This window comes from Fusarium proliferatum, assembly GCF_900067095.1.
Source record: "Fusarium proliferatum ET1 genome assembly, contig: FPRO_scaffold002, whole genome shotgun sequence".
Lineage (NCBI taxonomy): Eukaryota > Fungi > Ascomycota > Sordariomycetes > Hypocreales > Nectriaceae > Fusarium > Fusarium proliferatum.
In genome coordinates, this window is record NW_022194791.1 from 2,253,794 (window position 1) to 2,271,418 (window position 17,625).

A 17,625-nucleotide genomic window follows, 5' to 3' on the forward strand; every position below is an offset into this window, starting at 1 on the left:
CATAAGTGTCGCATGAGCCAATTACAGAGGGATGGCATCCATCCAATCCTGCCTTTGCCCACATTAGCGTCTCGGATCAGAAGCCTCCCAAGCCCAAATCCAAGCCTGTTCGGGTCTTTTTTGCCCTCCACCTCAATAACCAAGGTTATCCCGGCGCGCGTCATGATAAACTCCTCGTGAGCTGCCAAATCTTTTGATTCTTCCTTGTGCGAAGCCTCAGCGTCAATCTTGCACCCCAATCCAATCGCTCCAAGGCCCTCCGATTCTCTTGAGCTTCTGCACCTCCGCCAGGAGCTAGGCCATGGCGAACCAAGAGACTCACTATGGCTTCGACGAAGGCGGAGATGACGACCAGTCTATTGTGTCGGTGTGTAGATACCTACTCGAGTTCCATTGTCTCTTGTCAAACGGACCGCATATAGCTAACCTCAATGCTTTGTTTCTTGGGTAGACGCGCGGACTCGAGGCTTTCAGTCGAAAGGTCACAACCACAGCTACTCATTTGATCGGACCCAATGCCGAAGCCACGGCCCATCACTACCAAACCGCGATGGCTGAGGTGCACAAACAAATGAAGCGGCCGACGGTCCAGCGAAGCATGTTCGCGATGGCCAGGACAACCCCAACCGACCTCATGCGCTCCAGACTTTCAACGCACGAAATCCAGCATCGCGCTTTGACATACCTTCCCGATGAACTGCTCGCCAATATTCCCGAGCATGACAACCCATACTCGCTGTTTCAGGGTTTCCAGGCCAGCTTCCCCGAGCTGACTGACGAGGGCAAAAAGTTCCAGCGACGAGTCACCCGCGGTCGCAAGATGCTGGAAGACTCAGATGGGACGCCAGGAAGCCCCAAAAAATTGACTCAATTAAAAAAAGAGAAGGCCGCCATGATGCATGAGTTTGGGCTGCTGGGCACTCGTAAGAGCATGGCGAGCTACGAGATTCGGGAAATCGATAACAAAATAGCTAATCTCCACGGCATGCGAAGAATTATTCTGGACAGGCTCGCTGGGTTGGAGCAAGATGAAGCTATGCTGGAGCACGACAGTATGTGATGTGCCAAATACGTGACAAGACTCTACTGACTTGACAAGTTTCCGAGATGGAGATCCGAGTGGATGAGGCGCAGGCGCTGGTTGATGAGGCTGAGGAAATCGCACGAAACACACGAACCCAGGACGAACAAGATCTGGTAGGCGATGCCGATGATCACGATCAAGAGTTCATGTCCCAGTCAGTTTATGATAAGATCCCCTCCTCAGAAGCAGGCAGCACTCCCCGGAAAACGAAAAAGGTACATCGTAAGAAGTCAATGCCCATTCTGCACGAGCATTTCGAGCCTGGCACAGCCATTCGCGAGCTCCGAGCACACAAGGACACGATTACAGCTATTGACTTTGACGCCCCCTTCGGGACTATGGTTACTGCTGCGCTGGACGATACAGTCCGCGTTTGGGATCTCAACGCTGGTAGATGCATGGGTTATTTGGAAGGGCACACTGCTTCGGTACGCGCCTTACAGGTTGAGGATAACATTCTCGCAACGGGCTCTATGGATGCGACCATTCGACTCTGGGATCTCAGTAAGGCGCACTACGACCCTCATGGCGGCTTGGGAAAAGACGACGATGAGGATGCTATCGCTTTTGGAACGGATAACCATCTCGAACCCCCACCTGGTAGCATGGCTGATTGCCCTCTGTACACATTAGAATCACATGTCGACGAGATCACAGCCCTTCACTTCAGGGGCGATGTTATGGTTTCCGGTTCTGCAGACAAGACGATTCGCCATTGGGATCTTGAAAAGGGACGTTGCGTGCAAACATTAGACGTTATGTGGGCGGCGGCAGCAAGTATGACGACTACAGACAGCGGGTGGCGACCTACGGGGCGGTCTCAGAGCAGTTCGGCCGACTTCGTGGGTGCATTGCAGGTCTTTGAGACGGCACTCGCTTGTGGTACCGCAGACGGCATGGTACGACTTTGGGATCTTCGAAGCGGCCAGGTCCATCGCAGTCTAGTTGGTCACACAGGTGCAGTTACATGTCTCCAATTTGACGATGTGCATCTGGTGACGGGAAGTGTAGATCGAAGCATCAGGGTACGTTGTTCTCTTACATTCTTCCAAGTACACCGTGACTAATTGTGACCACAGATTTGGGACCTTAGAACAGGGTCTATTTACGACGCATATGCTTACGACAATCCAATCACAGACATGATGTTTGATGCCCGAAGAATCGTCAGTGCTGCTGGTGAGGACGTTGTCAAGGTGTACGATAAGGTAGAGGGACGACAATGGGAATGCGGCGCCGGCATCACGGCCGCTGAAGAGGGTAAGACTCCCGCCATCGTGGAGCGTGTACGTGTAAGAGATGGATATCTTGTTGAAGGCAGAAGAGACGGCGTCGTGGGAGTATGGACGAGCTAAGATATACGTGTGTAATCTGTAAAGAAATAATGAAATCCACTCATGACGACTTGAATCATGAGCAGCGCTTTGATCGTCCAGTTTGTGGCTTTATAAACAGAGTAAGAGCTGAAAATGCTAGAATGGTTCACTACATAAGAATAGACGCTGGGCTAGATGCTAATTACTCGATCAAGATGCTCTAGTAGATGTAGATCATGTTGAAAAACATTGTGTGTGAAAACTCCTTATCATTGGGTGCTTAGTACGACCAATTCCACGGTTGAGCGGTGATGTGTCAATTCTGTGTGCTTTTACACTTTTATTGATCACAACACTTTAGTCCTGGCGGATGACAAGCATCTTGAAACAACACCGTCTTGAAACGAAGGCTGATTTGAATCTCATTAAATTATATCTCTCCTAAAATATGGCGTCAGCGGCATATGGGAAAATTCTCGTCAGGTATTTCGAGATAACTCAAGAGCTCGTTAAGGCACCAGACGCTCGGTCGAGAACGGCAAATACACGCTCATCAAGCCCTCAAGAGTCCAAAGGGGTTTCTGAGAGAGTTTTAGGAAAATCGACAGACTCCGCTGCGCATACAGATCCCACAGGAGATGCCGTGGCTCGGCTTCTTGCACAACAGGCTCATGCATTGATCACAATCCACAAAGATTTGTCGTCGAATAAGAGCATTGTCAACGTCAATCAGGGTCTCCTCAAAAGAAGAATAGCAGACTTGATCTCCATCTCGTCATCCAAATTTTACGCCTACCGCTATGACCTCCTCCCTGTCGTATGGCGTCAGATATACACTGACGCTTCCATCCTTGACTCTTTTAGCCTCATTGTGCAACCACTCATAAATGATGGCATTGTCCCAGATGAGCTTCTAGATCTTGTCGTTGAGAAGCTTGACAGAGCACTCATCACGGCTGGTGGTGGTGGACGACAACAATGGCTGGAAGAGACGATACGGATGCTTGAAGTAGCCTGGACGGCGAATGAGGAACCTGAGAGGCCAACAAAGCGTCAAAGATATGACACTTCGACGCAATGCTTTTCCAACTACCAGCCTCACGGACAACCGAGGCTCTCACCTACGAGGGAATGTCCTCGACACTCGGGCTGGACAATGCCACAGTTTGAAGACTACATGAATAGCAACAACCGAGAGCCTCAGCCTGTCATCTTCACAGATTTAATTACAGGGTGGCCTGCTCTCACAGACCGCCCCTGGAAGGATCCGGAGTATCTCCTCTCTCAGACTTTTGGGGGGAGACGTCTGGTACCGGTTGAAATCGGTAGAAGTTATGTTGATGAGGGTTGGGGACAAGAACTTATACAGTTCCGCGATTTTCTTGATCGCTATGTTACAGGACAAACAGATAGCATTGGCTATCTCGCCCAGCATAACCTCTTCCATCAGATCCCTTCTCTTCGTAACGACATATACGTACCGGACTTCTGCTGGGTCGACGTCCCACCTCATCCAACAACTCCGTCTCTAAATCAGCCGCCAGTTGACCTGCCCCAGCTCAACGCCTGGTTCGGCCCAGCGCGCACTATCACGCCTCTTCACACCGATGGCTATCATAACCTGCTCTGTCAGGTCGTTGGAACAAAATATATCCGTCTGTATCCTCCTCGCGCAACATATGCGATGCAGCCGCGGGTATCCGAGCATGGTGTTGATATGAGTAATACGAGTAGATTGGATGTAGGTGTGCTTGAGGGATGGGATGAGAAACCTAAGGATATGAATGACGAAGATGTCCAAAGGATGAGGAAACAGCTCGAAGGTATCGAGTATTGGGAGTGTATCCTTAAACCAGGAGACACACTGGTTATTCCTATCGGATGGTGGCATTATGTGAGAAGTCTAAGCGTGAGCTTCAGTGTAAGCTTCTGGTGGAATTAGCAGGCCATGGGGCAAGTAGATCCACGGGTGGACTTCACACGCATCTGCAGGAGGCTGATACACACATTTCAGCGACTGTGATGTGATAAGACGACAATGCGGGTCGTCAACATTGTCAATCCATTGCCTATGGACAAGACTCTGCTGATCCAAACTCCTGTGGGTTTTACAGAATATCAAAAAGACTTGTGATCCCTTCGTTACCCAGTTGTCGATGCATCATCCACGCTCTCACTCGTTCCTTGGGCCTCTCTCCGAGCTTTCGCCCCAGCCTTCAGTGTCTCCCACTTCTCACGATACTTGTCCAAAACCTTTTGCATCTTTCGATTGTCCTTTTCAAGTCGCTCCATCTGTTTAACGGCTGCGGTTAGCTGTTCTTCCAACTCTTGGTTCTTGCGTCGTAAGGATTCATCGGCAACTTTGCTGGTATGTGGTGAAGCAGTGGGCGATCCAGGGCGCATGAGTCGGTAACTTTCAGCAAGAGCCATTGCGGAATTCTGAGCACTGGCTTCAAAGGCGTGGAGCCGCTTGGTAAGCTTATCAAGCGTGTCCTTTAGAGATTTATTTTCAGTGTATAGCTCTTCGATGATGTTGTTGAAGTCCTTGTCAGTGCGGGCACGGCCAATACGACGTTTGGCTCCAGGCGACAGCGGGGGTGCTTCTCGTGCATCCACAAAGTCGTCGTCATCTTCATCAGCAACATCGAGAAGATCACTGTGGGATGATGCCCCTAGTCTTCTCTTTTCCTTCTCGGCAAAGCTGAGAATATTTGCATAAGACATAGTGTGGCCAGTAGTGGGTACAACGTAGAAAGAATCGTTAGCTCCGTGTCCTTCTCTAGCAAGAGCCTGCATGGTAGCCTTGGAGTAGATCTTGCTAAGGTCTGGTTCTAGGACCTTGGAGGGGGACGCCTTAAGGTGACTACGCTTGGGACTGGGGGACATTTCTGGGGAGTCAGGTGTTTCTGAAATGGTGGATTCCTCTTGGATTAGTGGCAGACCGGCAAATGCCAAAGGTGCTGAGATCTTATTGATGAGGCTCCCAAAGGTGTTGTAGAATCGAGTATATCCTCCGTCATCACTGAGTGCCGCAGAGGGGGCTGCATCGGTGCGTGGGGACGATGAGGCTCTACCGTAACTATCGGAGCGTGTGGTTGCAGGAACAGGTGGTACCCACGTCGGCTTGCCAGGCTGGTGATCGATGATAGTCTGCATCTTGGCCTTGGTTCCGCGAGGGTGCGAGGCTGCGTCTAGATTTCCGGGAGCTTGGTCATTGGAAACACTGGGCGCGAGAGGTTGGCCTCTGTACTTTGATCGGATGCCACGAGCGGTAGCCAAGTTACTGGCGATAGAAGAGGACATTTCCCGAGGAGCATATCTACGCTGGGTCGGAGGGGACAGTTTCTTTGACGCCGTAGAGTCCTTCTTGTTTTCTTTCTTGTCGTCCGCGTCTTGTGTGGGGAGATTCGCCTTGGTTGACGAATGCTTCTCGTTGAGATCGGCATCGTTGGTCTGGGAGGTAGGTTCGGTCGGTCGGTTTAAGATCTCGGCGATCCTGCGATGGTGTTGTTCTAGGAGCTTCAGTGTTCGCAGAGCTTCGATGCTGGAGGTTGATCTAGCAGCGTTGGCGAACTCGCCAGCAGCTTGAGTATGTTCCGTGATTGCGACTGTGCTGTCGGAGGAGTGGTGAGCGACACTGGCGGCGCGTACATGATCGTGTGCTTTTACAAGCGGAGACGAGTCCATTGTTCCATATGTAGTGAATTTCAAGAGAGCTTGGGTTTCCCTGGTGTGCTATGAGTTGTTGGTAGCAGGTTGGGTTGTTATCGTAACGTGATGAGGTCAAATGTGGGGAGGCACAAGACCACTGGTAATGGCGTTTGAGTGGCTCCGGGCCCAGATATGTCTAGGTAGGTAGGTATTCCAAGTTGGCGATGACTCTGACGGGTGGGAAAACGACAGGCAGAGCTGTTACAAAAACATGCTTCATAGGTTGTTTACGGCATTTCGAGGATCTAGTAACACGAGATCCTACTACCAAAAACGCATTCACTATGAGATCAAAGGCTAGATGGAATAATGGATGTCTTGCCTTCCTCTTGACACATCAGTCGCCTCATACCAGCAGTAACATAAGGTAGCCCAAAGTGTTATACTGTTGGCGGGGTTAAGATTAATTACCTGCTAGACGCCCAGGCACGCAGAAAGTGATTGGGAATTTCATGACGACACTGACTCAAATGTGGAGAATGACTGCGGATTATGAGGCACCTCCTCCGTAAGATAAAATACGGGGTAATAATGCAGTGTATTTCAATATGTTAGTACTGTCACATTTTTATGTATAAGTAGTTTCCTTGGTAAATATGCCTGATTTATGATATGCACAAGTGAGTAGTAGGTATGTTATGGTCTTGGTCCAGCCCTTTTACCCTAAAGCATACCTAGAACTAAAGAACAGTAGGTCGAACTTTTCTATACCAAATCACACAAGTCCCCTCGACAAATAACGTCATTCTTGGATATGTATTACGGCTTTCAGCCCTTCTCTCCATGTTTGTAGGCGTATTGCATACCTACCTAGTACTTACTTGTAGCCTTGAGGTTCAAATTAATGCGTGTAGTGAATAGGTCCAGTCTACACCACCAGAGCACCAAAACAACTATTTTTCAAACAAGCCCTTCTGGCTTTTGTCTTTGCCCCTTCTTTCCCTTTCCACGCATATGACTGAGATCCCGATTATGATTCAGTAAAACACTCTGTTATTTTCATAGCGAACTTGGTACCTGCTTTGCGCAGATGTGTAAGGAGTCTAGATGTTACTGCGCCACAAAGTCTCACCCAGCTCTCCCACCGACTTCAAACAAAACCCCATTGTTTGGCCAGAGCTTCAGCAGGGATCAAGTCTGACTGGTCCCACCAGCTAAGCATCCGCGGATATCATCATTGGCGCCCTCACTAGTCCACTTCACAGGGATGCGTACGCGGGTTCATCGGTTAAGTTTAGAGCTTCCATTTGGTTTCGGTGGTTGGCTGGTTGATTCGGACTCTAATATGCCAACACCAACCGAAATACCTACGGACTTGCAAGCTAATTCACATCCCCTGAAGTCACCCTTTATTGATAAAAGCCACAGGCTTGGTTAAATGCAGTACGCACCCACTCACACACAGGTTGGAAACCACGCATGCGGTTGAAGTTGGATACCACCCAATCGAGAGGAATTCCACAGAAATCAAATCGAACAAGACTTGACCCGACTTGGCGTGGTCCAGGACCTCGTAGTCTGGCCCGTCATATAGTCGAGCTAAAACAAACCAACGACGTCAACTCTCTTATCCTTGGCTCCATCGCCATCCAGCTTTCCACGACAAGACCTCATTACTTCCCAGTCCCTAGCCTTCGACCTTTATCGAGTATTGAAAATACATAGCCCAAATTTTTCATACGAAAATCCTTGCGAGTACCGCCAACCACGACCAGCGTTTCGCAGCGCTGCCGCCACGTCGAGCGCATCCACTCCAACACCTCCCGGACACGCAACAACGAGCGATTCCGGCTTGATCCCTCATATCCTATTCGTCCCTCGACAGCAGGAGGCTGCGGTACACGGCGACAGCGACGGCAACGATGTCAACGACTTTGGACAACAGCAGCAACACTGGGCTGAACAAGCTGCTGCCAAAGTCAATATCCTCCAAGCGACTTCGAAGGAAACAAGACCGTGAACAGCCAGGGCTGTCCTATGACGATGCCACTGTCTTTGCACATTCACAGTCGAGTCGAGAAACTTTAGAAAGCGATGGTACACGCTCTGGGCACATTGCAGGAGACGAGGATGAGGGAACAAGCCAGAGCCATCGCTCCTATGAGTCCGATGGAGACGAATCGTGAGTTCTATCAAATTTACTTGTCTCTCCCTGTTCTGTTTTTGTTTCCGTTCTGCTTTTCCCCTGCCGTCACCAACTGAATTCTTCGTGGCAATGATCGTCGGCCTCCATGTTTTTGCTAGTTCTGTTGCGTGGGAACAGCTGCGAGGCTGAGACCCTCTCGGTCAGTATCTGCGACATCCATGCTTAAGTGGCACCAAGAGGAGAGACAAACCGTTCTACGTAACTTATTGCACTAAGAGAGGGATGGCAGATCAAAGCTCCACACGACGCTATGATCGCCCATACTCGCGCTGACAAGCTTCACTACTCGATTGTTTGTCATTGCACACTTCCCAGCTACCTCTCTTACAACGTCGCTGTCTTCCTGCTTCGTTTTGTTTCTGGTTATTCTCGTGCCCAGCAGGCTTGGCACATCTGCCGTCCTCCCCGTGTCCACTTCCCTAGCAAACTCCACTTATCGGTGTAACCGTCTGTGCTCTCTACTGCATTTTATCAATCTAACTGGAGCCGTCGTCACTCTTTAGATCCAACTCTCGATACCCGCCGCCTTTCTCTACTCATCCTTCTCAAATAGGCCACCTAACGACAAACTCTTCCGTCGTACAGGCAAAGTATCAACCAGAATCACAGCCTTCGCTTTCAGACGTCGAATCCAACAGTAGTGCTTCAAAATCGTCAACTTTCCCAGCATCGCGAACAGACTCCATCGATTCAAAAGATCCCCGGATCGGCCGGAGTAAGACGGGCTTGCTCCCTCCCCAAAGTTCCGCTCGTCGTTCGCCATCACCTGCTGGTAGACTCAAGGGTATATTCAAGCCCAAGAAGAGCTCTGGGAATAACTCGAGTCCAGAGCGTCGCCCAGCAAGCGAGCCCCAACCATCGTCTGAGACTCGCGACGAACAACAGCCCACCATCTCAGTGGATCCAGATCCTGATCAAGACTTGCCAGTTCTCGAGCCACCAGCTGCAGCTAAGGTTGCTTCGCCCGAAAGACGGACGAGGATACAGCCCAAGGTTGACACAAATATCCCGCCTCGAACTCCTCCAAGCGGTGACAAACCTGCCCCGGTTATAGTAAACACCCCACCTACACCTACTGAGTTCGCCAACAAATCCGGCCAGTCGTCTCCCGAGAGGAAGTCCTTTTGGAGTAGTCCAGGGAACAATTCGGGTACAAATGGCCGTCCTTCCTCTCAGAACATGAGTGCGAACAGGAGGAGTCGATCGAATTCACAAAACATCGGCCCCAGCAAACTCTCTAACATTGTATCCGCTCCCTTGACACCGACCCAAGAGAGTGATGAACCAACGCCTACGGCGAATCAGAACCCTTCAGGTGGTTTTTTCTCGTCTATGATATCAGCTGCCCAGAGCGCTGCCAATTCTTTCAGCAACACCAGCCTGAACCTTGGCGGAAACAAGTCTCGAAGCGTGACTCCCAACATACAAGAAACACCCGAATCCGACGATACCCAAGACAACATCGAACCTGCCCCAGTGGTGCAAATGGCGGACAAGAAGGAAAACAGAAAATCCGCAGTGTCAACCATTGGTGCTGGTGAGCTGAGTCTCAGTCAGCTTGGGCTTGCCGAAGCTCCCAGCCTTGTCGCATCTCCAGTTAACGCCAGGTTCCCCGATGTGTCTGACACGCGTGCTCGGTCTGAATCTGCCCCCGTCGATTCTCCAGTGAGTCCTGTGGAGTTTATCCCAGAGGAGTCTTCCAGTCGCCCACGCTCACTCTATGAACCCGTGAGCCGCGAACGCACGCCTCCCCCTCCCGAGCTTACGAACAAAGAGAACGGCGTGCAAAGAACATCCAGTCTCCGAAGTGCTCTCAAACAGAGCCACAGGAAGCGTGGAAGCTCTGTCACTACTGGAACCACTATAGGAGCTGCGATTGCAGCTGCGAATAATTCACTAGCGCATCCAAATCTGAGCGCACCCAAGCTTACGGGATTCGCTATTGCCAGTAAGAAAAGAAATCGCGATTTTCACGATTTGTTCAAGAGTGTGCCAGATGATGACTATCTCATCGAAGACTACAGCTGCGCCTTGCAGAGAGAGATTCTTGCGCACGGCCGCCTTTATGTCTCAGAGGGTCATCTCTGCTTCAGCAGCAACATTTTTGGTTGGACAACAACACTCGTTATGAGTTTCGATGAGATTGTATCTGTCGAGAAAAGAAGCACTGCACTGCTCTTCAAGAACGGTCTGATGATTTCAACACTGCATGCCAAGCACATTTTTGCCAGTTTCACAAGTCGGGATGCTACATACGATCTGATCGTGAATATATGGAAACTCGGTCATCCTACACTCAAAAGCACGCTAAATGGTGTGAGACTTGAGGGCACCGGTGGCGACAAAACGGAAAAGGTTGATGCTGAGCCTCCAGTGGAGGAGGATGAGACCCACGAAGGCTCGGAAACAGACGACGAGAGTGATGATGAAGAGGAGTACTACGATGAGGATGTCCACGAGGAGATGCACAATGCTAGCATAGCTGCCGAAACGAAAACCAACGGAGCAGATGCTGACGGTGAGAAGGCTGCCTCCAGGAAAGCATCAGGAGCAGCACTTCCAAGTGGCCCGGCATCTGAAGAGTCACCGCCCGCTGCTGGAGGCTCCGCGGACTTCCCAGGCCCAGCTGCTCATGCACCCACGGAATGCGGCGACACGGCATCACACTACGACAGAGTGGTTGGCGACGATATTATCCCGGCACCACTTGGCAAGGTGTACAACCTCATGTTTGGCCCAGCTTCAGTTACATTCATGTCGAACTGGCTATCGGGAGAGCAGAAGTGCTTAGAGCTGCAGATGGAGGACAAGAAGGGCCTTACACTGGACAACAGAACGCGAACATTCTCTTACATCAAACCACTCTACGGCTCGATTGGACCAAAGCAGACCAAGACTATTACTTCTGAGACATTAGAGACTTTAGATCTCGAGAAGTCAGTCAACCTTACCTGCTCAACCCAAACACCGGATGTGCCGAGTGGCAATGTGTTTGCGGTCAAAACCAGGTACTGCCTCTCGTGGGCTGAAAACAACGCCACTAGAGTGCAGATGAACTGTACAATCGAGTGGTCCGGCAAGAGTTGGCTGAAAGGTAATTGCAATAGCTCTTTATATTAACTAGATTTGATGCTAACATGGTTCAGGACCTATCGAGAAAGGTGCGACCGATGGCCAGACTACATACGGAAAAGACCTGTTTGCAGCTATCAAGGCAGCAGTATCATCCAAACCAGGAGGAGCAACGCCGGTAGCCCCAGCACTTAAGGGAGGCAAGAGGAAAGGCAAGAAGGCCAAGCTTTCGCAGTCAAATACTGGTGTTGTCGAGACCAGCGTTGCGCCCAAGCGGCCTGCTCAGACAAGTTGGGGTGTTCTTGAGCCTGTACGCGGAATCCTGGAGCCAATTGGAGACATTATTCAACCTCTTCTCACTGGAAATGTCATGTATGGCCTTTTGGTAGGATTGTTGGTTGCGACCTGGTTTGGCTTTGGTTTCACACCTAGTCGAAATGCTTCCTACGGTCGCGAACTTGAGGGCGTCTACCGACCGGACAGGATTGCTGCTTATGAAGAGATGTGGCGAAGAGAGGACACTGAGCTTTGGGATTGGTTGGAGGAACGTGTCGGGATGGACCGTCTGCAAAGCGAAAATGCCGGGATACGCAAGAGGGCAATGGAACCCAAGACAGTTGAAGAGAATTTGCGTGCAACTCGAATGGGTGAAAAAGAGGTGGAAGAAGCAATTCGAGTCACAGAGGAAAAACTAAGAGTACTAAAGGGAGTTATGGAGAAGAAGAGCAAACCTGGCAGATCGACTGGTGAAGATGTTCGATCACAGGGAGTATAGAAATTGTGTATATTTTAGTCATGCACCATAACCTGATGGGAGTAATCAGCGAGCTCCTTTGTTCTTTTGTCAAATACCTTTGTAACAACAAGAAACTATCGAATATATCTATTAGATGAGTCAAGCATCGTTTCAATGCCAAGATGGGGTTGTATTCTGTCGATGGATGGTTACACAAGTGGTGGTGGGTGTCTACATGGCAAGGCCCGTGATGGTCAGATTGGTCAGCCTTATGCAAGCCGACAAGCCAGTGGCATTCTTGGCTTAGGACAAGGAAGCTGAGCGTTCCTGCATGGGCCCGGTTTGGTTCTGGATGTGGTCAGATAGTAGTTGAGTACTACTACTTACTATAGGTACTTTGTAGACGTTGAGGCGTAACTCCGACCACTCAAAAATAAACAGCCACCGGTTTCGTGCAGAACCCTGCGAGAGACGCAGACAGAGGGGGGTTCCATGGACAATTGATACAGCGTCGAGATTGAAGGGTTGAGTGTTAAGGTATTTGGTATTGACGTCAAGACCATAGGATTAGCCTACCTACCCTGCAACATGAGAAATGCAGGGAAAGCCGGCGATTATGCTCCAAATTCCCTATCACTTGGTATAGGTACTATTTCTTGCAATCACCTGGTTCACTAAAGTAGGCTAGCTTGTAAATGGCCTGATTCCACGACGGGTTGAACAAGAAAGAACGAACGGTTCGGAATCTTTAAGACGTTTCGGTGTGACGCAACCACGCAGCGGAGACTTTGTATGTGACTAAAACAGCTTACCCCAGTCTCGCCAGTCTCGCCAGTCTCCTCCTGCAATGTCTGGTGTAACAATGATCATCAACTATTACCGGTAGGTAGGAAGAAATTGACATTGCTAAAGTAATAGGAAACAATCAGCAATGCCGAACACGCCTTCACTACCTATATCGAGACCGCAGTTTTCAAGGTCTCTCAGCACGTAGAGAGTTATGGCGTATTAGCTCAGCTCAGCCCAGCATCCTCCCAGGCATTCTCTAAAGCCGACTTGCAGTCAGTTTACTATGGGGGGCCAGAGCTGTGTCCGCCTTGTTGCCTACCCTGCTTCTTCCCAAGCCACTTGAACCCAACGACAGGGATGACGATGCAATTGTATTGGATGAAAGAAGCAAGTTCCATTGCCGGGGGAGCCCCGCGTATAGACGGGTGGGGGATGGTTTGTGCTGCAGTTCCATTCTGAGTGAGCTGTGCGAGGCTGATTCTGCTCTAGTAGGTACATGCAGTACTGTATGTAGTACCGAAGACTCACAACTCCCTGTTCATTCCTCATCGTCTCATCGGATTCAAAAAAGCCTTACCGGATGACGGAGCTCATCCAGCTTCTTAGGCACTGCCCGGAACAAGATCTTTCGCTACAAGGCAACTCTGTTCATCTTCCCAGCAGATCCCCAGGCCCGGGTCCCACGGACGCATACACACTGACTTGACTGACTACCTGCATCGCCTGCATTGGATGGATACAACCCAACACCTCTGATCCACCTCCCTCCACTCCCACCGAGCCGCAAGCTCAAGCTCTAACTAAGCTCCAAGTCCTAGCCCCAGGCCTTGAGTCCTACACACTCTTGTCTTATTCGCCCTAGGACAGCATCCTCTGCGAGCTGCCTCTCCAGCTGTTGAACTCATCTTCCAGTGGTAATAAACCCCAAAACAATCTATATCGACTATGGGTGGCGCATACCTCTGACTGTCTCTTTATTTGGGGAGGCTGATACCATTGCAATCTCTCTCCTCTTTCGCCATCCTTGGAGTGCCTGCTTGGTCTCGCTTGGATCACTTTGTAATTGCGACAGCCCAACAAGCTCAACTTGGCAGTACAAGCTTTGCTTACAGGGTCTGGGAGTAGAATACAAAGCCTTTCTGTTGACTCTCGAAATGGAGTCAAAAAAGCGTTTGTCCCTGGATGGGACAAACTCTGGCTCGGGACCCTCAGCCCTACGCCGGCTCACTCGAAGCCCCAGTCATCGTATAAGTCTTCGGCGATCAAGCACTGAATCCACATCATCATCCTCCGTCTCCTCGATCGCATCAGAAGACAGTGAGGCATCACCAAAATCTTGTGTGTAAGAGACGATATCCCCTTTCATTCATCTCGACAAGTCCTCCCCAGACTCATTGGTGCATTAGGACCCGTGGTACTTCAAGCGACAACTGCGCTCTTCATCGATTCATCGTCTGGACTGCAGTCAAAAGAAATGAGTGCGACAGAATGACCCCCCAAGAGAAGCTGGAGTGTCCCATGCTGCGCTGCCGTAAGCGATTTGCAAACCACGAGCTCATGCTTCAGCACCTATACTCGTGTAGCTGGCTCTCCACGAGTGAGTATTGGTGTTACGAATGCGGGAAATCCGAACGATTCAACGATTCCAAGTGCAAGCGATGCCTGGGTCACCCATCGCGAAGAAAGAAGATACTGTCCATGGCAAAGAGCTTCTTCAACTCCCTCGGTCACAAACCTAAGAGCTCAGCCCTGGAGGATCTTGACCTCGACAGTGACATCGGTGAATCTGAGGCACCACCCAGTTACGATCTCGCAGTGGCACCAGGTGAGCTCGAGCTACCTACGAATGAGATCCATGAGATTGGCTCCAGCGGTATAGTTTTACAGCCCATATTGGAGAATGAGAACGAGGCAGAGATAAGCCCAGCCCCCATGCTCACACCTTACACCTCATCGCTGCCTACGCAGAACCAGGCACAGACTCTGCCTGCTCACCGCGCCGAGCTCGAATCAGATGCAACCCTCAGCGACCCCCTCGATTTCATGCTGCCGCCAGGCACTGTCGTCCCTGTAAACCTCATCGACCCTGGCTGCAACATAACTTCTGTACGGCCCACCCTTCAGCTTCATACAGAAGGCCTAGAAGAGTACCGCAGGGAACAAAAGAGACGCAGTAAGGGCCAGGTCGCACCTAGCACCTCGGTTCGCTCGACAGCCAGTACAAACTCCACGTCGAGCACAAATACGGCGGACACTACTTTCAGCAGAGAAAGCTACAGTATCTCCCCCATCTCGTCCTTCTCTGATCAATGGGCAAGTGCACCAGCCTTCGACTCAGACTTCACCTCCACTGAGAATGGCTTTGGAAGCCCAGGAGGCCTCCTCAGGACGAACTCGTTCGCCATATCTCACAAGGCACCCGCAGCCAAGGGCTGGAACTCTCTCGAAAACGAGGCAGGCATGTCCTATGACTCCCAACCGACTGAACTCCCCACAAACATCCACATGCTCGGTGCCTTGCCTGCCACTAAGTCTGATACTGCGAATCTTAACCAGCCCGTTTTCACATTGAATGACTCCTTCCTTTCCTCTACTTTCGACCTTGATGCCAACATTGCCCCCATTGACAATAATGTCACGATGCCACCGTCCCTCCATCCCATACCACCTCAACCGAAGGCCGAGTCCTATCATAACCCTCGGTCCCTGATTGGCACGGCATGGAGTACTCTCCAGATGCACGTCGCTGACTCTCTGGCCAAGCTTCATCATATCACCAAGAACCACCTAGTCATACAGCTCAGAAGTCTTACGGCTCCAGTGATAGCTACAAAGGGTCTCGAAACTCTCATGGATATCATCGAAGGTCGTCAGCCGACTGTTCCCATCAATGTCCTCTGTTTTGTTCACTTGGTCTACTGTTTCTCACTTATTGTTCACGAGCAAGACGCTGCAAACAGATCTTCGGATCTTTTCGTTCAAGCGATGTCGTACAGCGCCTTGTTTTCACGTCAAGATCGCCAGCTGTATATACAGATTGTCGAAACTCTGTGGAAGCCAGCTGATGTGAGCAACGCTGACCTTATGAACCTGGTTCGAGCCAAGACATCACTAATGTCACACTCGCCTGGCTCGAAGGGGAAAGGAATTGAGTCCAGAAACATGATGTCCGCCAGTGTCGACTCGCTAGCGTTTTTAGCAATGTATTTCCTAGACCAACTGGAAAATGCCACCATCCATGTGGTAGACGACGCAGAAGTTCTATCGTCTGATCTCTTTTTGGGCCACTGCAATAGCCTAGACAGGGCTCCTATGGATTCGACACAAACCATGGCTGCAAATCTCATACTCAAGCACAACTTTCAGCTCTATACTCATTATCAAGCCTTTGCAAATAATCTGAACAACATCGCTCGTCGCGCCAATTCAGAGTCGACGCTTCCACGGCGCTTAGAACTCGAGCTTATGGAGTGTGGAAAGGTGAGTGGAAAACAGACGCTCGGAGGTCAAGACAAGACTAAACATTCCAATGCAGATGCACCTACCCCCAGACATTTACTTCGATGGCTATATCCGCTTCGTTCGAGAACAGATGGATTCTATTTATTGCACGGCTACAGCAGAAGGCTCTTACCGGGCTGTCTATTACCGACAATGCATTGAGCTTATCAAAACTGTTATTGGTGTCCCGCTACAACCGACAGCTGAGCACGCAGTTCAAAACAGTTCAGTGACGCAGGACGGCTTTGATGACATCGATGAATTCTTCAATGCTATGTCGCCGAACAACTTCAATTTTAGCCCGATTGGCCCATTTGATGCAGGGCAGCCTTTGGACTTCTCATGCCTGCCGAACACCATTGATCCTGGTACTTTGAACCCGCTACCACTTCCTACGCCTGCAGACACGAATTCGGTGAAGGCAACTTCAACAGCCGCGAATTCACCCCCGTCTCCAGCTCCAGCAGCATCCTCCTCCTCTCCAACAGCAAAAATCAAGTCGGACAGCAGTTGCAAATTGTGCGGATATACACCTGAAGGTGATCCTCGATGGTTCAGCGGCAGTATGGCCAAGCACATGAAACTGCAACACTCAACAAAACCTCCAACCATCTACCGCTGTCCATATCCCGGCTGTACAAGTCAGTACAAGAATAGACCAGACAATTTGCGCCAACACCAGATAGAGAAGGGTCACTTTCTAGAGGGACAAGACGTCGTAAAGCGATCGAGCAAGCGACGCAAGATTGAGTGACGTTTGGTGCAAAGGGTTTGAAAAGGTAATTGTTTCTTGCAGAGAGCTCTTCGTGGGGACAGTGACGAAGGGGCTAATGCTGATGTATTCGTTTTGCTTCCTCGACTTTCCTTACTATTGTTTATAGACAACACTTGCATGGCGTTTTGGTTGGAAACGAGCACCGGAGTGCTATTTCGGAAACATAATATAACGGGCGTAATGCATTCTCGTTATCAAACGCAGCAGATATTAATATATGAAATGGTTATTGCAATTTACGGCGTATGCTCATACCACGTTGACAATTTTCAATACACGGAGTTGCTCATCTATTTCGTCTGAATGCCTACCGCAATATGCAGTTTCACTTGAGACAAATCAGAATATGACTACGTGTTGGTGTGTAATGGGTATGGAATTACACTATCAGCAATTTGAGTACTCGGCAACGAACACATACTAACGCATACACGCTGATATAAATACCCTGCAGTTTCGTGTATCTCATCTTTTAGCAGCAAGTTGAAGTCAATT

At 50.1% G+C, this 17,625-nt stretch overlaps 5 protein-coding genes across 5 annotated transcripts; 4 read left to right on the forward strand and 1 right to left on the reverse strand.

Annotated features, from left to right (window-relative positions):
• Positions 1-301: 301 nt before the first annotated feature.
• On the forward strand, positions 302-2,439 carry FPRO_03042 (putative CAF4 protein; the record flags this gene model as incomplete). The annotated part of the gene is made up of 4 exons (XM_031226789.1): positions 302-367; positions 452-1,052; positions 1,100-2,109; positions 2,164-2,439. 4 exons carry the CDS (start codon positions 302-304, stop codon positions 2,437-2,439), a joined length of 1,953 nt encoding a protein of 650 aa, XP_031077291.1.
• A 409-nt stretch (positions 2,440-2,848) lies between these two features.
• On the forward strand, positions 2,849-4,342 carry FPRO_03041 (uncharacterized protein; the record flags this gene model as incomplete). Its single annotated transcript, XM_031226790.1, has 1 exon — positions 2,849-4,342. One exon carries the CDS (start codon positions 2,849-2,851, stop codon positions 4,340-4,342), a length of 1,494 nt encoding a protein of 497 aa, XP_031077292.1.
• Positions 4,343-4,542: 200 nt separating this feature from the next.
• FPRO_03040 (uncharacterized protein) lies at positions 4,543-6,087 on the reverse strand (the record flags this gene model as incomplete). Its single annotated transcript, XM_031226791.1, has 1 exon — positions 4,543-6,087. One exon carries the CDS (start codon positions 6,085-6,087, stop codon positions 4,543-4,545), a length of 1,545 nt encoding a protein of 514 aa, XP_031077293.1.
• Positions 6,088-7,973: 1,886 nt separating this feature from the next.
• FPRO_03039 (uncharacterized protein) lies at positions 7,974-12,104 on the forward strand (the record flags this gene model as incomplete). Its single annotated transcript, XM_031226792.1, has 3 exons — positions 7,974-8,233; positions 8,761-11,351; positions 11,404-12,104. The coding sequence occupies 3 exons, from the start codon at positions 7,974-7,976 to the stop codon at positions 12,102-12,104; spliced, it is 3,552 nt and encodes a 1,183-aa protein (XP_031077294.1).
• Positions 12,105-14,008: 1,904 nt separating this feature from the next.
• Positions 14,009-17,109, forward strand: FPRO_03038 (uncharacterized protein; the record flags this gene model as incomplete). The annotated part of the gene is made up of 3 exons (XM_031226793.1): positions 14,009-14,196; positions 14,261-16,334; positions 16,390-17,109. The coding sequence occupies 3 exons, from the start codon at positions 14,009-14,011 to the stop codon at positions 17,107-17,109; spliced, it is 2,982 nt and encodes a 993-aa protein (XP_031077295.1).
• Positions 17,110-17,625: the final 516 nt, after the last annotated feature.